The sequence below is a fragment of the Topomyia yanbarensis genome, chromosome 2, assembly GCF_030247195.1.
Source record: "Topomyia yanbarensis strain Yona2022 chromosome 2, ASM3024719v1, whole genome shotgun sequence".
Taxonomy (NCBI): domain Eukaryota; kingdom Metazoa; phylum Arthropoda; class Insecta; order Diptera; family Culicidae; genus Topomyia; species Topomyia yanbarensis.
In genome coordinates this window covers 8,645,433-8,669,020 of record NC_080671.1, presented here as the reverse complement: position 1 = coordinate 8,669,020, position 23,588 = coordinate 8,645,433, and the positions used below count along the sequence as shown (strand labels likewise).

Sequence of the window (23,588 nt, the reverse complement as noted above, 5' to 3'; positions counted from 1 at the left end):
TTTTCGATAAAATGACTTTCGCGGATCAGTCTCGCTTTTCTGCAAAATCTCCCTTATCAAAAAGCTTCCCGCGAAATGTTCCACATTTGCTTAAAATGACCCACGATTTAAAATCGTTATTTTAATTGACACATTTTTGTTAGAAATGCATTGATTATATAGAAGTCATCAATCACATTCATCCGAATAAGCGATCCGGCGTTATTCAGAAAAAGGCTCAATATTTAACTCATTCAGGCATTCAAGCGTAAATGAGAACAAAAGTAAGAGGGCTTTCGATTACTTTCTCTGCTTCAATTTGTAGATTCTGTTTAATTATGACTCAACTGATTTACGAATCAATTTATTTCTCGTCCCTGTCAATAACTTGCGAACTGTAAATGTAATGTCAGTAGTGTTTTAGCTTCAAAAAATAACTTCTACAATGCGTCTCCATAAAACGCACTTTCTCTTTGGCATATACACCAATCGACGTGTGCCAACATTTTTGATCAGCTTGCAAAACAACACACAGCACCCCTCCTCCTCATCCAACCCTATGTTAGTATTTGTACCACATCCGTCCCGTTGGGTTGGAAAAGCCGCGCTCCGTATTGGTGTAAGAAAACAAGCAAAAGTTTTCAGCTTTTCCCATTCACACACGTTGCACTGTACGACGACACACTCACACAGACCGAGTGAGCGCCTACTGCGAGCTCAGACTACTTGTCGGCCGCGACTTTGGCTGCGTGCTGGGCGCGGCAATGAAAGCACGTGCGAACAAGTGAGACAGCACGCACAGGACAGCGAGTACAAGTACAACAATACTCCAGCTTTGGATGCGAAAATCGACCGCACAATCAGCAGTAGTATCACAGCAGTTCAGTAGTAACAGGAAGGTACCGTGGAAGGACTCTTGTCGGTTGTCGTCATCATCCTCACTGACTGGAAGCACTGTATTTCTTCTTCATTGTTTTTTCTCACCGAGGCACTCTTCCTGCCACTAGGATTTTTCGCAGCTGGTATTGGTGTTTTTCCGCGAGTTGTAAAATAGGGTTTCGCCAGCAGAAGTAGACATTTTTTCAGATACTTTCGGGAGTTCGAAGAGTTCTAACTTGATACGGGTTTGCTTGTGAAATGGAATGGTTTTCGGTTTTTAATTTTAGCTAATGTTGCCAAGCTAGTTGAAAATGTGTTACAAGACAACCTGTCTGGAGTCGGAATCGTATTGATGTGAAATGTGAAGAACTAGCACGATTCAGGAAAGCAAAGTGGTGCGGTGTCCGGTGGAAAATGTTGGCACGACACTAAAAGCACGGAAGAATAAAACGGAGGTCAAATTAGATTGTGTGCTGGCAATTAAAAAATCATAATTTCATTTCATTGTTGGCTGTAAGCTGTTCTGGTACACTGGAGAAGGATCAATTTGTGCTGTGTGTGAATTGTCAGACCTTGAAGCCATAGAGTTGTAGGTCGGCCTAGGGGAATCGAGTCCAAGGAAGAATTAAATCTCCAATCGTATTGTGGAAACAGTGACAGTCGACAGGCTCGTTATTCATTCTCAATCATTTTGGAACATCTTTGCTTTGGCAGTGATCAGCAAATGAAAATACGAACAACAAAATAAGTTAGAGAAAGAACCAGTCAAACAGCAAACGAGTAAGTGAGATGCAAGATGCGGAAAATCAATGCGTGGAAAACCTGACACAGAGAAGCAGCAGCAGCAGCTGAGTAGCACGAATAGCGTGTGTGTTTGTGTGTGTGTGTTTTACCCCCATAACCAGTCTCATCATCTATTTAGTGTGAAATTACAGCCATTTCCGGTTCGAAACCAGCATCATTATAAAACGGGCAGATGCTGCGACAGTACCAGTAAAGGAAACAATTTAAAAGTAGAGTGTTAGCATACCGTAGAAGTAGTGAGCTTGTTCCGTTTTATTTTTATTCGAGCAAGTAGCAACATCAAGCCAACGAGGCAGTGGAGTGTGGCAAAGTGGAGCATAACGAGGACGGGGATTGCGAAGTACCGTGACCCGCAGAGAGAGAGGTAGTAAACGGTGTAGGGTTGCGCCGGGTGCACCGTTTTAGTGCAAAATATCCAGCCTAGAAGAAGATTGGCGGCCTGAACGGCCCATGGTTCAACGTGCCTCATCGGATGCCCCATCCGTGTCCGGGGGGCATCGTGAATCGCGCATGAGCCTCGGACTCGGCTATCCGTCGTTCCAAAGTGCCGGATATAATAAATTGTTTACGCAGGTTAGTTCTTCTTTTGTGACTCATCGACAAATGTTTATATTTTAAGATTGAACGCCGGGATTGTCGGTTGGATTGGCAGCCAGGGATGTTTAACAAATCTGTCCATCAGAACGGATGAGTGATGGGGCAAAATTGTACTCGAAGTGTATTCATTTCAAAACAAGTATTTGCGTAATAAAGGTTAAGTAACGTTTTTTATCTTTCGTTGAAACAAAAAATCTATTGAAACAAAAAAGCGATTACTAATATTTTGAGCAGGAGGGTGACGTGGATTACCTGCAAAAGATTACCCATCGTGAGACATCTAAGAGGTTCAATGCCCACACTATTTCATACGCAGTGGCATTTCTCCAAACTTCCCTGTACCGTAGCATAGGGTAAAGCGGTAGCGCCGGAGTCGCTGGCAGTTTGGATCCTATTAGAAAAGCGATTATTTTACGGATTTATATTCCCACTATATATAACGGACATATACAATTTAAAAAAAATCTGACACATTATACAGATCCGCCGAAAGCCACATCGGACCCCAGAGCGTATAGTACCGTTGGATCCTTTTAGTTGGACGTAGCCAGCCAAAGGGCCTAATTCTGAATATCAAAGTATGAAAACACATCTACTTGATTCAAGAAATTCGATTCCGAAAACATTTAGTCAATTTACTCAATAATGAATTAATTATTTCTCAAAAATTAATTCAATTCAATTCAAAGATAAAATAATGTGCAATTTTCCTCAAAGGGAATTTTTTTCCAGTGTTGATTTATTTACTTGAATAAGGCATTGCTCAGCCGTGCTGAAGATGTTGGATGGTATATGAATACACAGATCAGCAAGTAATCTACCTAGTCGTGCAATAATAGATTTCTCATATAATTCATATTCATATTATGCGTACTGAGTGATGAGCCTGAGTTACGAGTGAGTTTTCTGTGCTGTGGTTCTTTTGGTGCTTTTCAGCCGAATATTATTAGTTGTGATTCCAATCTCTGATTGCGAATCATTATAAAATCGATGAGCTATACGGAATGCATCGAGTTCAATGGTTTTACTGAGACATTATTTGGTAATTCGAGTAAATAAAATCGCCCCTGACACCTCTTCGCGCCAGTTGCAACATCACGCTTCCATTTGCCCAGCCACTCAATCGGATGAACAGAAACAATCAACACTCACTTTTATCAGCTTCAAAGATGGGGAAAAAACATTGGATTTGCCACGATCGTCCAGTTGCGAAAACAAAACCAATAAACCGTCTCGAGATGATTTAAACAGATCCAGCGAAAAAGAATCTTCGGCCGACCTATTGGGGCAGATACGGAATATGTTTAACCAGTCAAACAAGGGGCAATGCATAAATGACGTAGCATTTTGGGGGGTGGGGAGGGTATACTAAATTTGTGACGAAGTGCGACGAGGGGGAGAGTAGGGTTAAAAGTTGTGCGACGTAGCATTTAGTTTAAAACCCATTGTTTACAGACAACAATTTAATGATACTCCATTCCCAAGAGAAATAAATTTAAATTCCAACAAGTTACTTTTGATGCGGTTTTTCATGAGGTAAATTACGATTCGCGGAATTACAAGTTCGCAAAAATACGAAAAGATTTTGTATGCGGATTTAACTTGCTACATTAGTTAGCTAATGTTGCTAACTAGTAGACTTAGTTTGGAAGGTGAATTAAATTTTCACTTCGGATTCAACCAAACAAAATTTAGTAATTTAGATGATCGTATGCTTCTTAGAATCATTGGCAGCTGCAGGATTGTGAACTGAGAGAACTTCTCTTCATGCTTCCCTTGACATATAAAATTCAAAACAAAACTATCAACACCATATTTGTCATGAAATGGGCTTATTTTGCACGCAATTTGCTGTTATAATGAAAATGTTGATAAAAGTCGTCATTTTAAAATAATTGAAAAACATATGTAACTATGTAATCCGCTTTGCATGGGACTAGGGGGAGGGGGTAGGTAAATGCTACGTTATTTACGAGGGGGAGGTTAGAATTTTGTGACCAAATGCTACGATGGGGGAGGGAGGGGTCAAAAATCGTCGAAAAAAAGCTACGTCATTTGTGTACAAGCCCCAATAGAATCGAGGATAAAATTGACACCAGCATTCGAGAATTAAAAAGGGAGATCACTACGCTTCGTGATGATATACAGCAGTTTAAGGAGGTTTGTACCCGTGACATAAACAAGCTAAGAGAATCTGTGGCAATTATCAATGCAGAAGTTAATTGCAATAAGGAGTCTGGAAACCGGATTGAGAAGTCTAGAGAACTCATATTAACCGGTGTACCGTATGATCCATCCGAAGATCTCATTGTTTACGTGCAAAAAATTGCTGCTGTAATTAAATACGATCTTGTTCCGTCTATTTTCGCTAAACGTTTATCCCGCATACCAATCGTCGCACCCGCCACACCAGCAATTCTACTGCAATTTGCCTTCAAAGCCTGTCGAGATGAATTCTACCACCGATACCTTGCCGTTAGGAACCTTTCGCTCGTGCACCTTGGTTTCAGCACTGATAAACGAATTTCTCTTAATGAAAACCTTACCGAGCTGGCCCGCTCCATAAAAGGCCGTGCGATCAAGTTGATGAAAAATGGGAAGCTGTGCAGAGTCTTCACGAAGGATGGAATTGTGTTTGTCAAGATGAATGAAAACACTCCAGCACAACCAATGACGACTTTGGAGCAACTTGGCACTGCCACCGCAGAATTACTACCCTACCCTTAAAGTATTCACTTCCTGCCTTCAAAATCCGTACCTCCTCTCCCAAAACTTCCCGTGATTATTCCCCTCCTAAAAGTATTACACCTTAACCTTATAAGATATTCTGTTTATCCTTCACAAATTTTCCGTGAATCCATTCCTAAATTTTCCCTTGTCTTATTCCCTCCTAAAAGTTACTGGTTTGCTGATCGTTTTATTGCACACATTGGATGGAGGACGTTATACTGCTGTTACCGTTGCTGTTGCTGGACAATCGCTGCTGCTGTTCGGCTGATCATCATTTGAACCACACAGATAAGTGTCAGAGAAAAAAATATATACAAACTGAATCCCTTGTTTTAAAATTTTTCATAAAAAAATCTCTTGGCCCTCTCTTGTATATTGAATCTTATTTCTAGTCTTAAGATAGCTGTAAACTTTCTTTTCTTTTGTAAAAAAAATATTTCAACATTGTAACCTCCTAGTTTTAAGATATCCAAAATGTAAAAACAAAAGAATTTGGCACCGCCAAGCTAACGCATTTGTGCCTATCAAATAAACGAAATGAAAAAAAGTATATACATTTATAGAATTTGTATCGATTGTTAGCTTATATTGATATTCCCTCGATATTGTACCTTTTCATATTTTCTCTTTTGTGTACGTCAGTAATAATATATTGAAATGTTAGCTGATTCCGTGAATGGTAGTGCTCGTGATGCTAAAGGTTTTGCCCATATTCCTCGTGCTGTTATGAATGTAGTTTTGCGTTCAGACTGTTTGAACATTTGTCATATGAACATACAAAGTATTTGTGCTCGTCAGTTGAGTAAGTTCAATGAATTCAAACTATGTTTTGAAAATAGTAAAATCGATCTGATTTGTCTTACTGAAACATGGCTAAGTGAAACGATTTCTGAGGACCTATTAGCTCTTTCCGATTATAATTTATTCAGGAAAAACTGCATTTATGGTCGAGGAGGAGGTGTATGCCTATATTTCAAAAAAAATTTAACTTGTGAAATCATTTCTTCGTCGGAACGATCAGAGGATATCGGAAACTCTGTTCGATTGGAGCATATGTTTGTTGAGGTGCGAACGCATAGTGATACATTTTTATTAGGCATAATTTATAATCCTCCTCGGTCGGATTGCTCGGATGCTATCTTTGAAAAATTATCTGAACTGTCCCTGCTTTATCGTAACGTTATTCTTGTTGGTGATTTTAATACTGATCTTAAGAAATCTTGCCCTAAAACTCGTAGACTTGAAAACGTTATTGGCAGTTTCGGCTTTGAATGTGTGAATGAAGAACCTACTCATTATTACCCCGGTGGAAGTTCACTGATCGATTTACTCTTAACGAATAACAACAATTTTATACTGAAATTTAATCAAGTAGCAGCTCCTGGTTTTTCGAAGCACGATATGATATTTGCTTCCGTGGATATTCCACGTTCACCTCAAGTCGAACATCGTTTTTATAGAAGTTATGCGCGAATTGATTCCGTATCCTCAATAAAGTTGCCAATGAAATAAATTCAATAAACTGGTCTTTGCTGTACGACATTAATGATGTTAACTTAGCTCTGGATTTTTTGAATTTACGCTTGAAGGAGCTTTATGAAGCTTTTGTACCCCTCCGCCCATACATTCCAAGTCGCAAGAATCCGTGGTTCAACAATAATATCTTATCGGCTAAGATTGATAGAGTTGTTGCCTGTCGCCTATGGATAAGCAGCAGAAGTCAAGACAACCACGCTCAGTACAAGCGTCTTCGAAACCGTGTAACCCATCTGATCAACGTAACTAAATCAAATTACCTTTCCAATACTTTGCAAAGCTCCAATTCAACCAAGGATCTATGGAAGAAACTCAAACAACTAAATGTTACTAATAACGCAAATGGTTCTCTGCAATTTGATAACTCAAGTGACAAAATTAACAATTACTTCAGCAGTAATTTTACATGTGACTCGCACTCTCCTCCACCAGCATTTTCAATTCCGAATGGTTTTAAATTCGTACCTATTCATGAAAACGAAATCATATTTGCCATAGATGCTATAAAATCGAATGCAGTAAGTCTGGACGGAATTCCCAATGAATTCATTAAATGGATTCTACCTTGTATCATTCAGCCAGCTACTTTCGTATTTAATTTGATTGTGCGTACGTCAATGTTTCCACGTGCGTGGAAAGCAACTAAAGTGATACCAATTACAAAAAATGCTAGAAGTACCAATTTGAACAATTTGCGACCGATTAGTATTTTATCGGCATTGTCTAAGGCATTTGAAAAGATCATAAAAGCACAAATTCAAGCTTTTATATCTGAATTCAATCTCCTGCATCCTGTTCAATCAGGTTTCAGAGAAAGTCACAGTACAACCTCTGCTCTTTTAAAAGTGCACGATGACATTTCCAAAATGATTGATAAAAAGGGTTTAGCTTTTGTATTGTTGATAGATTTCTCTAAGGCTTTTGATAGAGTGTCGCATTCGAAATTTCTGAAAAAACTGTCAACCAATTTTCACTTTTCTAATACTGCAACATCGTTGATTAAATCATACCATTCATGTCGTTCGCAAGTAGTCTTCGTTACCGAAATGTACTCTCAGCCAGTAAATATTACGTCAGGAGTCCCCCAAGGCTCTATTCTGGGCCCGCTATTGTTTTCATTCTTTATTAATGACCTTCCATCTACATTAAAATATTGTAAAATACATATGTTCGCCGATGATGTGCAGCTTTATTTGTGCTCTACTGAATTATCTGTTTCGGAAATGGCGGATTTAATCAATGCTGACCTATCACGTATATATGCATGGTCTGAACGTAATCTTCTTCCTATTAATACATCCAAATCGAAAGCCATGTTTATAACAAGGTCCCACCGTCCCAATATTTTACCAAGTATTATACTGGGAACTGAGGAGATCGATTATGTTGGACATTTTATGGATCTTGGGGTCAAGTTCCAAGATGATTTCAAATGGAATGGTCATGTAAATATCCAGTGTAGTAAAATTTATAATGCGCTACGGCATATTCGTTTAACTTCGGGCCTGTTATCAATCGAAACCAATCGAAAACTCTTCAAGTCGCTACTTTACCCACATTTTCTATATGGAGCTGAACTTCTCCTAAATGCCTCAACTGTAGCTCTGAATAGACTGAAAGTTGCCCTGAATTGCTGTGTGCGATGGGTGTTCAATTTATCTCAGTTTTCAAGGGTGACCCACCTCCAGAGTGAACTGATCGGTTGTCCTTTCACCGAATTTTTCAAAGTGCGAGCATGTATTACTCTATTTAAAATAATTAACACCGTCAAACCATCTTATCTGTTCAAGGAATCCAACGCACAAGAAATCTATCTCTACCTCAATATCGCACTTCCCATTATGGAGACACCTTCTTCATTCGAGCCGTTGTTCATTGGAATCAACTATCTGTCGGTATAAAAAGTATTCGATCTTTACATATTTTCCGTAGAGAATGTATGGACTGGTTTAACAGAGGGAATTAGAATTTATATGGTAAAATTATAGTCACACAGTACTACCAAACTGAATTTAAACCGATTGTGGAAATTAAAAAGGATTCATCCTCACTTCACAAGTATATGATACAAATAAACAAATATTATACTCGTTGCATCACCGAGAATAAATGTATTTTAAGGATCTCAAAACTCTAGTGTAAACTTGGCCTATTTCGCGAGGTTTAGGTTATACTGGTCATGTCACAAAAATTACCAGTTGCACTATATACAATAAGTATATAAGGAATCAAAATATTGCATAATATAAAATATTATGTCACGGCACTACCATCATTTACTATTCCTCACCCCCCGCCTCCTCTAGCTCTCTCCGTGTTCTTGGCAACTGTCACGAATCACATCTACCTTGCTAATTCTCTATCTATTTCTAAATTGTATCATAAGATCTTCTATTAATCTGAAATACGTGTTAATGCCCAAACTAATTTAATATATGGGGATGCAATTATGTAACCGTGATTAAAGCAATGAATAAAAGTGAAAAAAAATAAAAAGTAAGTTGTTTGGAAAGCTTGAGGCTTCTATTTAATGGAATGATTTTTGTTTGGGTGAAAATACAGATATTTTCGAGACGCTCACCACTTTTGAGCGAAGTGAGCGTACGGGGCTATTCGGACCCCCTATTCCGTCAACCACCGTTCAGCGGCTTGCGGCTGCGCACACCATTGCACATGCCACAGAGAAGAAAATACATGGGCCGCCAATCGACAGCTGTGACTTACCAGATTAAGTTCTTGTAAAACAATTTATTTTTTGTTTGCTTTTTAAGGACTGTCTTGTATACATATTTCATAGGTAAACATAATTCCATTGTAAAAAATTAAAGATAAATGACGGTCTGAATTGCCCCGTAGAGAGGGCCGAGTTACCCCCACATTGTAAAGGGATGGAAAAACGTAGAGGTTTGCAAATCCTGTCCTAGCGCTGCCATTGAGTGATGCAAATGAACCTTTTATGGCACCAAAATGTAGCTGAGGTTTGAAACTAACAATTAGGACCTTTGACCGCTAAATTTTTTCGCGTCTATCCACCTAAAAGGGCGATTTGCTTAAGTAGGTCCGAATAGCCCCGGGTTCCCCTAATGATAATTTTTGATAGATTGCGCCAGGCAAATAAGATCATTTTGCAGAACAATCTACAACATGTCGCTGATCGTGACCGCGCTAGAATCAAATTCAATATCCTCGTGTTTATGGATAATGGTAAAATCGAGATTTGACTACAGGATATGACACCTCGAACTTTCGATATGCCTTTAAAAGTGTCGCTGTAAAGAATCGGTTACAAAGGATACATGGAAAAAATTAATTATTCCTAGTTATTTCAATGGGTATTACACGGTAAAATTGCTGCCTTCCTACCTAATCCGACAATACACAAGACAGTACCATGCTTTGTAGTTATCAATGACAGATTTTTATCTCCCCATTCTATGATAAAACGGCTCGCTAGCATAAACCGTAGATAGTAGAAAAACTCTAGAAAGAGAACTGCGGAGACTCCATTCTGGATCAATTAATTTCAGGTTTAGCTGTCAATAAACGAATCCAGTCAAACATTGCCTATCCTCACAATATTGGACGTGTTGCCAAAAACGCCGTTTTTCTGTCCGCAGTTCTCTTTCTAGAGTTTTTCTAATAGACAGCAGTCGCTAAGAAAAACTAATCTCCGACAATCAATACCAATGTAGAGTCTTCAATACTGCCGCCTGTTCCCTGAATGGTTGCCAACTTTGTGACAGTTCTATGCTATATTTCTCCTTGGTGGATAAAAATTTTTAGGCAAAAAACTATTTTTTCTCCACTAAGGAGAAACTTGTTTTAAACCACTTTGCTAGCGTCAATCCGGCGCTAGCTTAGTCCGTTCACTAAGTTAGTGTCGGAATCTGATGAGAGGAACTCAAAACGCCTCCAGCAACTAATTTGTGATAGTTGTTCAGACCAGAATACCAGAAGTAATGGCCAGAGCCCAGAAGCAAAGAAGAAGACCCACCCACGATCTTAATGTATTGTAGGGCAACCTGAGAGAAATTAATACCTTCAATATGGAGTTCCGCTACGAAAAAGGGTTTCCAGGTAGCATGCACTTTTTTTACCAACAAACCAGAGATTCTGTGCTTCTCCTACCTCACTTATGGTATTCGGACTTGGTGTCTAACCGGTGCAGAGTGGAAGAAATCCGACCAAAAATCGCTGAAAAAGTATGACATATACATCATATATACATATAAGTTGCGATTTTTTTAGGAAATAAAATGCAATCAAATTTGTTCACCACACGCACTTGTGACCGGAGATATGGGTCTTTTAAGATCCGGAACATTACCGGTTTTCATCAAATCAGAGGCCTTATTAAGAAGCCGCAGTAAACACACAAAAAATTATACCCTGAAATTTGCGGAAATCTCCAAATATACCACTTTGTTCTCAATTCAGAATCTTTTTTTTTTATACTGATTAGGTTCGTTTTTTACCATATACACGAATTACTCGAACGTGCCGTAGTATTACCAGTTTAACAGACGCATTTTTATTAGATACCAGTAGCACTTTCTTTCAAAACTATGAAATAAGATTTTACCATGCGTTAAAAACTTATTGCGTTTTGATCGTTAAATAGTTTTTCAAAACTTTCGATGTATAGTTTGTAGTATTTTTGCAGCGGCTCCTGATTGGGCGCCTGATTTGATGAAAAACCGGTAATGTACCGGATCAACAAAGCCCCATATCTCCGGTCGCAAGTGCGTGCGGTGAACAAATTCGATTGCATCTGGATTGCTGGAGTTTTCTGCAACTTTAAGGATATAATTCCTTTTACTTTTTCAGCGGCTTCCGAATTAGGCCTCTGATTTTATGAAAACCGGTAATGTTCCGGATATTCAAAGCCCCATACCTCCGGCCACAGTTACGTGCGGTGAACAAATTTAGTTGCATTTTATTTCCTAAAAAATTCCGCAACATTTGGTGTCATACTTTTTCAGCGGCTTTCATTTTTTTATTCATTTCGTTTATTTGATAGGCACAAATGCGTTAGCTTGGCGGTGCCAAATTCTTTTGTTTTTACATTTTGGATATCTTAAAACTAGGAGGTTACAATGTTGAAATATATTTTTTTTACAAAAGAAAAGAAAGTTTACAGCTATTTTAAGACTAGAAATAAGATTCAATATACAAGAGGGGGCCAAAAGATTTTTTTATGAAAAATTTTAAAACAAGGCATTCAGTTTGATATACAAGAAGGGGAGTAATAGTATTTTACGAAATATTTTACAGTTATCTTAAAGCTAACAATGTAGTTTAGTATACAAAAGGGAGAACAAATATTTATGAGAAATTTCATAGATATCTTATAACTAGGGATACAATTCTATTTACAAGATAGAGGACAATAAAGTGTAAAATTACAGCTATCTTAAAACTAGGAATACATAATACAAATTTGATTTTTTTTAACGAAGACTTATGCTTGGTCAAGATATTCAGAGGGTGGCTTATTTCCACATCAGTGTAGCAGCAGTTGGTGCGGCTTCCAATTAATTGCCTTTTTGGTCGGATTTCTTCCACTGTGCGGTGTTAATACGGTGGCATCTACTGATGAGAAGAATTCGGAACGCAAAATCTCCCTTTTTACATTTTGATTTTAATATGTCGATTTGCACTCTGTTAATATCTACAGCTATTTTTTGTGAATTTAAAGTATAGAATACATCCACTTTATTCCAAGATACGAATTTGAAAAAAAAATCAGCAAACGCTTCAGGTCTTTGGTCTCTGCATTCAGATCGTGGTCAAATTTCATAATTCCGGGATATGATGGTCGTGGATATTTCAATTCGAAACCTAATCATTTTGAATCCAATGTTCTAAGCAATATAACAGTCCATTATCATTTTGTAAGTTCATTTCAATCGGAGTATCAAGCTTTCTACAAAAACACATATAATTTCTAAGAACCTTCCTGCGTGGCAAAAAATTCAGTTCGTTGTAAACTTGACATGAAAAATGTTAAATAGAAAACAATTTTACAGGATGTTTTAGAAGCATAATGCGAAGAATGAAACGATGTCTCGGAGTGGTCGTGGTATGCTTTAACGGTAAACTAAATATGATTTGGTTCCATGTATACACCCTGCTATTTGAATGACAAATGTACATGGAGAAAACCGATCAGAACACTAACACAGGGACTCTGACATACAGTTTCTGTGCTCGATCACTCATATTGAATTCTGAAAATATTTCGATTATAGATGTTTTAACAATAGGGTCATTTGCCACTTATTTCGGGTTAGAAAAATTTGTATTGAAAAAAGCTCTAACCCTGTGTGGAAAATATAGAAAACATGACAAATACTAAACAGTCTAAGAAATCAACTTTTGTGATTTCAATTTTGAGATAAAATATGTACGGATTTTTCCTAGCTAACAGTTGGAATGGTCAGCTTAGGTATAGTAGAAAATGGTGGCTCAGCACCAAGTACACAAACATGCTGACATCGGACGGTTGGTAAAACATGACAAACTACAATAAGTTGGACATGTAAACCACGCAACGCATTCTTAAAAGTACTAAAAAAGTACAGCTCATTATTGGCTCAGTAATCTATGAAGCTATGAAATATAGATTTACAACTTACGAAATAAAAACATGGTCTTCTCATAAAAATATTATTAACCCATAAAGGCTACGGAACCCATAATAGGTCATCGATACTAAAGACACCTTTGAACCTCTCATCAAACTAAAACTTTAAACCCATTAATATTATTCACTTCTCTCCATGATAAGCTATTGTTAGACTATTTACACTGTCCAGACGATTGAGCTTCCTCCTCGTACCTTCCCTGTGCAAAAGTACACATTTGACGATATTTACAAAAATACTCTATCTATTAATATCTACCGGTACGACGCGGCTTTGTTTGTTTACACCCCGTTATTGCTGGCTGACGGTCAGGCCAGGGCGATATTGAACAAAAAAAGTTCATTCTTTTCGTATTTAAAAAACCTTATCTGCATTGACATTGACCGAAATGGTCATCATCATCAGCACAGTCGTCTCACCACTGGAAAAAAGTGTTGCTTCAAGAATTAGAGAAAAAGCGCGCGCACTAATAGCGACCCCTATAAACTAACACTTCAAAGCAATTACGGCAATATTTTCGCCAACAAATTACACAGTCGTCGTAGCAGCGCAGCATTTATTTGTTTTCGGTTTCGGTATGCACTGCAGTTGGTAGTACAAGCCGATGGTGACTCCCAGAGCACCAGCTGGGGACTGTGGGACAGTATGCAGTGTAGCGTTCATAAATTTTAGAATATTAAACGATGGCACAATTTATTGCTCATTTTACTGCAGAAATTTGTTTTCGCTTAGAAGCAACAGCAGTACTATGCCAGTACAGACCTTTACTGGTGGCAGCAGGCCGCGGTTTTTTTTTGGGAAGAAACGAACATTCTGTCCCGTGACCCAGTGGAAAAGAAATGGTATGCAGCGAACGGCAAACGGAAATATAATACGCATTGACGGGGTGGTTCCAGCTCCAGTACTAATTCCATCAATTGTTATTAATCCGCGATGGAGACGCACGGTCGAACGTGATATTTTTTTATGGAAACGCATGAGTTTTTATTGATGGCTGCTAGCTTGTTTCAGAACTTTAGCCACCCTATTCCATCCGTTAAATAAAGTACACCCGTTTAGAATAACAAAATGGGTTCTTCCACGGATCATGGAGAGATGCACAATAGTCCTAGTCAAAAAAGTGGCGTAAAAACGGATTTCGGCACCGGTTGAGCACCATCATTTGTGACAAAGCTGTGCTCCTGTTTTGCTTTCGTTTGTACACTTTATCCTGGCCCTGACGGAGTACAAACACAGCTACCCGGTACATACATATGCGCATAATTGGATTTCCTATATGGAATCCTCGTTTCCTTGCCTACTTTCCTGAGCAGCTTCGGAGCTTTGCACTTACTTATGTATGTCGCTGTTAGACCATGGTGTTAGACTGGTTCAATGCGCTCTATCGGACTGTGCTACGACAAGTGTGCCATGCTGTATGGAGTGTACAGGAGAGGTTGCTCTGTTTGTGATTCTTGCATTGCTTGCTGCCATCGTATCGTGTTTCCGCCACTAACATAAGCTCGTGACATCCGAACAGGCCGCGATTGCCGAGCTTATCTTTCCGCTGAAAGAGGCTTACAAGGTTTACTCTACTTTATCTGTCTTGCTTGCTAGCGTATCTTGGAAAGTTTTTTGTTCATTTTTGCATTGTGAAAATAGGTGCCAATGCATTTTCGTTCCGATCATGTCGGGTACATCCATTGCTGCTCTGTTACCTGACTAGCTTCGGAGTGCATGCACTAAAAGTACGGACGGAAAATGTAATGTAAATTAATTCTATTACATCAGTTTATAATGCCTTTTCAAACACTTTTATTGGTATAACGTATTCGAACAACAAATACCAATAAGAATAAACTAGAAACAATTTTTAAAATTCTCGGACTCAACAATATCACATTCAAATGTAGCAACCAATCTGAGATAAAAAGTCAATCTCATAATATTCTCATTCCAAAATATTCGGCGGCTAGTGATAAATTGAATGGTGCTGAAATCTAATGTAAAGTTCAGGTATACTTCGAAATGAATAGGGAAGAATTGGTACTCCATGACATGGGCACTGCTTCAGGAGCAGGAACGGTTGTTGGCTTTATATACCCAGCATTAAAATGATTTGGGCTTACACTGTAAATTAATACTAGTATTATTAAACCTAGAACGTTGCACTTGCGTTTTCCACCCTAGAACGTTGCACTGGGGTACAAATATACCCCACGCGTTCAATTGCTATTTTCGCAGGTAAAAATGCAAGCAAAAGAAATCTGTAATACATCATTTTCTTCGTTTTTTAATCGCGAAAACAGCTGTGTAAGTGAAAGTACGGAATTTATTGAATCAATGGTACATAAATGGTTTGAACAAAAAGTGAAAAAATGGCGGTTTTAACTATTATAACTTTGCGAATTTTTAACCGATTTGAAAAAAAAATCAAATGATTCCAAAAGTAGAGAGAAAATCCTTGTCAGAGTAGACGTAATCAGGCAAAGCTACGAGTCCAATGGTCACACAATTTTGTTCCATACAGTGCTTTCGCCTCTTAAAATCTTCGCATACTAGAGCAAAAAATCCTTAAAGCAGCTAATCCTTGCGTCAGTAGATCCACGCATGATAAACTCGAATCGTTGACAACACCGTCGATCCCAACTTTGTGATCGGGCATGTAAACGCGATAGTCCTTTATAAATGACTTGTCGCCAATAGCGTCAATTGCTTGCTTTAGACAGAAAATCATAATTTTGGCGAACTTTCGAGATATTTTTTGACCCCAAATCGGAGTATTTGATGACAAATCATATTCATTAATGAACGGCCCTAGAGCCCGGGACAAAGCGAAAACTTAAAGAATACGAAGGAAGAGGCAGAAATTACAGGAGATATAATAAATTGAAAGACGAGTCCTGGGATGGTAAAGAAAACTGCGAACGTTATTTCTCGATGCATAGCTGGATGCTATATGCTGAAAGCTTATTTGGGTCGTCAAACGATGAGATAACATAGTCTTCACTAAAGGGATTAGAATGTCATGTTCCGTTTGGAGTTTCAATTCAGCTGTAGAAGCTTATAACTGAGTTCGGATTCAGGACGGAGCATGTCGTTTCTTTGTTTTTTTAGTCTCCTTAGTTCTCACAAGTCTCCTATCTCATGCCTCCACGCGAGTCTAACTCTATTGATACATTTGGTCCTTAGACCGGCGACGACTGGGTGCTATCAGCCTTCTGCCGATAGTAACAGAATGAGAGAGTGCGAACAGATATAATCAAGGAAACACTACCGTAAAAATGAATATCTGATCGGAAATCAGCCGCAACAAAACTTTAATCTGACTAGTATCGATGATCGCGGGTCAATACGTACTGAAAATTCGCCGCGTCTGTTTTTATGAATATAAGTTCAAGTTCCATTATAGCTAGCCAGCCCGTGTATCAGGTTAACAATTCTTTGTATTTCTCTTCAATGGTCGTATACGTGTATTTTACAAATCATCCGATACGTAAAATAGGAAATACATACCTTGATTTATAACATCTCGCGCTATCATAAGTCTTTGTCTGTATAACGTGTTATGATTCGATAGTTTTAAACCAAATAAATATATCATAGAGAAGAAGTAGCGAATTCTGTCTAAATACTGTTACAATAGATAGTGATCCGGCCCATTACGCAGATAAGATTAGCTTTTCTAGGCAATACTCCCACTATCGGCTGTGTGGAGTTCAAATTTCTTTTTGTTTAGGAAACATAGGATACTCTCGGTAGCCGGCTGCCCAGAGTATATGGGAAACACCCAAGTGCGATCGAAACAAAAACAAACGTCAAAACGTTTTCTCACTCGTACTGATGCAAATTATGAGCGCGTAATTTAACGCGCGACCCGATGGCGCATGGCTGAAAAGTCGCTATGTGGATTTAAGAAAAGATTCGCAATATACCGTGCTACCTCTCAGACAGAACTAACTTAAAATAAATCGTGGTGAAGTATGTCAATTTGCGAAAAATATGTCAACGCAGGTTAAAATATGCCCACTGCTCAACTTTGCTCATCGGCTGGCGACATCCGAGCGCGCTTGTCCGAGGTATTGAGTGACAGAAAATTAAATAACTCCTGAACAATATAATAACGCTAAAGAGCAAGCAAATTACATAGAAAACATCACTTTCAATTATCCATAAAGAAAAGCTTGTCTTTTTGCTTTAATTTCTGATATGCCAATTTTGAACATGAGATACGCTCCTTCAAAGCGATGCCCATTAGGACGTTGCGACGTGCGACGTTGCCAATATGAACGTTCTCGCGGGCTGCATCAAAGTGGGCCGTGCGTTGAAAGAGCGCACTGTTACAAAATCCTCCATAACTCTCGATAGGAACAAAAATGAAAAATTATCAATACAGATTATTGAAGGTAAATGATTGCCGCATAATTTGACATACGTTTTGAAATTTTTTAGCGTGAAGAACACAAGAAAAAATACAATTGAAAATTTTAAATAGATGCAAAGTACCGTTATTCACACAATTATAAAGTAAAAACATTTTTACAAGATAGTGCAAATATCATTGCATAAGTGGCTGCTTGGGCTGCTCATTTAAATCTAATGTGGTGCGAAATCTTAAATTAATTTGCAACATTTTCCAAGATCAGTGTGCAGTTTCGCTACTCTCATTTATTCACTTCCAAGTTGACTGAAGTTTCACGCAGAATCGAATGCCTTCCGTTGAGAGCATATAAAATTCATTCCCCACAAAAGCATTCCTTTGTTATATAAGAAGAAATGAAAGGTAAAAGTCTTGGCATTTTGGAACACAAATGAACAGCGTAATCTATATCTGGTGCATTTTTTTCTTCGTGATCCCACTCATAGTCAGTATAGAAACGAAATTCAGTTTGCTATTGAAGTTGAATTTGAACCGAAAATAACTGAATGAACGTTGTGCTGAACGAATGATGGACGAAGCAAACAACCGAAACATTCAACAGGCATGATTTGAATTTCGTTCTCCTTTCAAGCTCACTCGGGTATGTCGATGTTTCTGAGTTCTGATAAAATTTCATGAAATGGTCAATCGTTTTGAAAATTGCGTTTTTCATGTTTCCAACCATCGGAAATAACTATAAACGTAGCTGAAGGAACAAATATTTAAATCAATTCTTCGAATAGTTGTATGATAGCGGCGGTTTGAATTGCCTAATAAATCGCCTGTCTAGTGAACCGATTTGCACGTTAAGTCTCCCGCTCCATCTGTCAGCTTCAAACATCTTACGTCGATTGATATTACAGACAAATGTGCAGTGAACTTTTATTTAAAATTACACAAAACTTTAGTGATCGGTTGTTTTTCTATTGCGTCGCTATTGTGCTATCTTATGACAAACGCCATTTTGGGCTAAACTGAGTTAGATATGCCACATAAGCCATTTGAAAATCTCCACAAAATGGAGTTCTCAGAATTTTGAAATTCTGCTTGGTTTCTATGGTATAGCGAGAAAAGTAATGAGAAATTGTCAGTTTTTTGCTTCAAATCACTGTATCGTGGATTTGGCTCAAGTTATATAGAAGTTAGAGATTTTTTAGGTGTCAAAATCTCTGAGGAATACAAGCGGATTTTCATGTGATAAGTTTTTCGATTCGCGGAATTGCAAGCTAGAAAAAAAACAGATTTTGTACGAGGATTTAACTTGCTACATTAGTTAGCTAATCTTGCTAACTAGTAGACTTAATTTGGTAGCCAAATTAAATTTTCTCTTCGGATTAAACCAAACAAAATTTAGTAAATCAGTTGAGCGTATGCTTCTTATAATCATTGACAGCTGCCAGATTGTGAACTAAGAAATCTTTTCTTCACGCTTTATGACATATAAAATTCAAAACAAAACAGTTAACACTATATTTGTCATGAAATGGACTTATTTTGTACGCAATTTGATGTTATAATGAAAGTGTTGATGAAAGCTGCCAAACATTTTGTAGAGACATGTATTTAAAAGAATTGTTTCCTGGCAGTTCCTTGACAAGTACTGTAAATTGTGATATTCCAATGGCAGGATCTTATAATTGGAAGGAGATTCTCTGCCCCTTCTGATTGCACATAAATGACTCTTTTTATGGATCCACTCCTTTTGGCCCTTCTAACAGCGATAATTAGAATGTCATTTTTGATAACATAATTTTATCCTTGCACTGATGATAGGTTTCTATATAATCTTCTTCATGGCATGTATTTAAAATAATTGTAAAACATTTGATTTTTTTCATACCCAGCCGCGTTGCGTGGGGGGGGGGGAGACATTATTTACAGGGGGTTAAATTTTGTGACAAAATACTACGAGGGAGAGGGGGTCGAAAATCGCCGAAAAAAGCTATGTCATTTGTGTACGTCCTCCTAATATAGTCAACCGATCTTCGTAATATTTGAAAGACTAGTACAGAATAGATAGAAGCATCAATTGACTTCTGTGAATTGTTTCAACCATTTTTAAGTTTCAAGATTTTTTTTCTCAAGCTTTAAAAATCGTTTATTCGAAATGTGCTAAATGACGCTTGTCATAAGATAGCACAACAGTGATGATTGACGGGTGTGAAAATCAAGTCTTTTCTGAGAAGCAAATGTGGATTCAAGTGAGGTACTTCGTCACTTTTTCGATGCTTCCGGTTCCACCGAAGGTGTCCAAAGCCGTCAATATGGGTTGGATTGGGCATCAGTGAGTTGAAACTACAAATCCTTTAACTTGCTGATACCGACTTTTATGGAAATTTCATGCGTGACTTTATTTTTCAACCCGTCATTCCGGAACCGAAAGTCGGTATTAAATGAAATTCAATAGTAGCCTATGGGAACGTTGTACCTGTCGTTTGAGACGAAGTGTGATAAAATCGGCTCGACCATCTCCGAGTAGCGATGTGCAATTATCGGTCACGTCCATACATACACACACATACCCACACACACGTCGCTGTCGGGGTATCAGCGAACCGGACACCACGCTCTATCCGGAATCGCCGGAACGACAACGGCACCCTTCCGGTTGGTCCGATAGAAATTTAGCCAAAACCAAAGAAGAATCGGTATCGGGAGAGCTTCTTTCGCCGGGGAACTCTCTGTCGGCATAAGCTAGATTCACCGCCAAGGTCTAGACAAAGCAGACCGCGATGAGACACTACCAGTCGCGAGTCGTCGGGCACCAGGAGCCCGGGCGCTCTACTCCACCGGAATCGCCGAACTGACCTTGACCCCTGGCTGGTTGGCACGGTTTCGGGGAGAACTTCTCTCACCGGGGAACTCTCCGTCGGAATAGACTAGGTCCTTTATCGTGGACTATACCGAGTAGTTCGCAAACAAGTCAGGAGCTCAACGAGCAAGTGGTACTAAATAATACAAGGAAGCCGTAGGGCTCAGTAAATTAGACAGTGTGGTGTATGCCGCCCAGATTGTCTTCGTAGGGGAAGAGCACTAATACTCGACTGCCATACAACCTTTTCCATGTTGTGTGGATGGTTGAAAACTGGCAGTGAGTCGACGAGGTGTGCTGTAACTCTACTGAAAGAACTAACTAGGTACTAAGTAGTTGGATCTTTATTATTACTTCTATTTCAGATTTTGCCATCACTAAACGAAATACTGTTAGTAAAAGCATTGAGCATCTCTTGAGATTTCAAAAAAATTAACCCTCAAGCACTTGCATCAAATTTTGTAACACGGGCACTTGCAAGTTGTATTTTGTACAACACAGATAGTTTTATTAATTCTCCTCAAAATGCAGATCAAACTTGGACAGTAGATTATGACTTTTTGGATGGGTGAATGAATAAGTCGAAAATTCTGCCGCCAGGCGGTGCTAGTGACCCTCAAACTTTACCTACCTTATATTTCTCAAATTTAAAGTTTTTAATAGCTGTGTTTTCGGCAAAGCCGTAAATGAGATCATATCCTACCAGGTGATACGCCGAATAGTTCGGGATTCTATCACTAGAGAGCGCGAGCGTGAATTCCATTTTTTCGAGCACTGATTTTCAGCAGGTTGGTATCAGCGACAGCCCAGAGAACTACGCCCTCCCCCTTATCCATTTCTTCTTCGAGTGTGCATTTGATATTTTTATGAGCTCTGTTTTGATGGTTCCCAAAATATTCGATACGTTTTATCGTTTGATAATACAAAAATATCATTAACGAATCTCCACAAGCGTTTCGGTAACATAGGGGAACATGAGGAGACTTGACCAGGTTTTCAGCTAAAACTGCATAAATCTCTAAAAAGGCCTTCAATTCCTCAAAAGTCATTGAGATATAATGTGCAAAGTTATTGTGCGTCTTCATGATTTTTTACAGAATTTTTAATTTAATTTTTGAAAAGTTACAAAAGTTTTTCTGAGATCGTTTTTTTGTCAAGTCTCCTCACTGCACAGAATGCAAATTTAGCAGGAATTTTGAGATTTTACTAAAACTAAACAACTTAGCCTTATTAAGTCTTTGGAGAAGTTTTCGTAGTTTATGAGCCCATCTTCTTGTTGAAACAACAGTTAGGGTGGTTCTAATTTTACCAAGATCAAAAAAATAACTTTTTAATCATTCTAGCTAGAACCAAATAACCTTCAGCGAAGTTGTAGAATGACAAATTTTGGAAAAGTTTGCTGATGACATGTAAGCTCTAACTGTCATACTTTCTATTTTACAATAAATTTAAAGTCGGAGCTTAGGGTGTTTCTTCGAAATACAGTTTTATTCCAATAACTTTTGCTGCATTCATTTAAAACTGAAGTAGTCTTCAGAAAACTTTAAGATTGTATCAAGGCGAATAATTTGTTTTATGACACCATATATCTAGCTATTTCCGTTGAAAAGTTATGGGCACTTTTTCGCCAAAAATGGGGTTGTTTGGAATAACAACATCACTCATTTCGGGCAAATAAAAGATAATTCTTTTTGAACTATAAATAAGGTCATGATTATAGTTACAATTGAGTAAACAATGGCGAATACGATATTTTTTAAAATTTCATAAAATTGATTTAAAAAAATCTATTTTGGAAATATTAAGTGCTTACATCTTCTGAACAATAAAAGCTAGAGTTTTGATGTATTAGAAGAGAATGTTCGTCTTCAAAAACTCTGAAAAACATCTGAAGGATAGGTTGGAAAAAATGAAAACTGGAAAAGTTATATTAAAAATTTGGTTTTTCATGAATTGACTCTTTGTAATATGTTTAAATTACTTTCACGGTGAACAATATAAAAAATGTAGTTTCGTTTTCATGATAAAATATTGCACTTCACAATACTTTTCTATTATTTTAAATAGTGGGTAGGGTAGCTCTAATTTTTTTAAAATCATTGAATTAACTTTTTAACGGTTCGAGATAGAGTTTCGCTGTCTTCCAGCAAATTAAAGAAAATGGAATTTTAAAAAAAATTGTCGAAGACACTGAAACTTTATGTCGTGTACTTTTCATTTTACAAGAAATTTACAAAAAAATTAGGGTGTTTCTTAAAAAATGGTTTTCTTTGTATAACTTTTGCAGTTTTGATTTTTCATTAAGATCACTTTAGAAATACTTTCAGATATTTTGAAGGAGAACAATTTGTCTTAATATATTGAACCTCTAGCTTCGCTCGTTAGAAAGTTATATATACTTTTTACTAAAAATAAACTATTTTTTGAGTAAATATTGCAAGATATAGAAAATATCGTATTTGCCATTTTTTGGAGATCTATACTACAAAGCATGCTATTTCATATGAAAGCAACAGTATGCAATGTTCAGTGCCCGAATCGAAGATAATTCTATTTGAAAAAGTTATATTTTTTATATAAAAGTTCTCATAACTGCAAAACGAAAAAAGTTAAGTAGTTGGTGTTTTAAAAGCAAATTATGCGCCCTAAAATAATCTTCAAGTTGTCCAAAGGGTACTTTAGCGTAAAATAAAAACCTCAAAAAAAATATAAAAATGACACCGTTTTTTAAGGAACACCCTAAAGCTTACATTTGAATTTCTCGTGCAATGGAAAATATAAAAACTAGAGCTTGCATGTCTTTAGCAAATTTGTCTAAAATGTGTTGCTCTACAACTTCATCGAAGACAGTAAAGCTCTATCTCTAACCGTTAAAAAGTTCTATTTTAAATATTGCTAAATTTAGAACCACCCTAACATCGGTTTAAACAAAAAGAAGGGCCTTGCAAAGTACAACAACTTTACCAAACATGTTGTAAGGCTAAGTCATTTAATTTTAGCAAACAGTTAAAATTCCTGCTAAATTCGCATTCTGGACCACTGTGCACTGCGGGGAGACTTGACCAAGAGAATTTTGAAAAATCATAACAAAAAATAATGACATAAAACATACTGTAATTATTTTTTTCCATATTGTCGAGATTTTTAGGTAGCAGTAAAAAATATAAAAGGGTTGCATTTGATAAATTTCGATTTTTTAATGCAT

General features: G+C 37.6%; 1 protein-coding gene across 22 annotated transcripts in view; it reads left to right on the top strand.

The window, feature by feature from the left end:
- Positions 1 to 23,588, top strand: part of LOC131682893 (voltage-dependent L-type calcium channel subunit beta-1) — a 492,666-nt gene that overhangs the window by 403,579 nt on the left and 65,499 nt on the right. For 2 of the 22 annotated variants that reach the window (XM_058964688.1, XM_058964686.1), the window contains exon 2: positions 1,781 to 2,235. The exons of 11 other annotated variants lie outside the window; for them this stretch is intronic. In XM_058964688.1, coding sequence (XP_058820671.1) covers positions 2,113 to 2,235 — 123 coding nt within the window. In that variant the 5' untranslated portion in view covers positions 1,781 to 2,112. Of the gene's footprint in view, positions 1 to 666; positions 2,236 to 23,588 lie in introns of those variants that run through there. 9 more of the 22 variants (XM_058964683.1, XM_058964684.1, XM_058964685.1 and 6 more) reach the window with 8 other exon arrangements.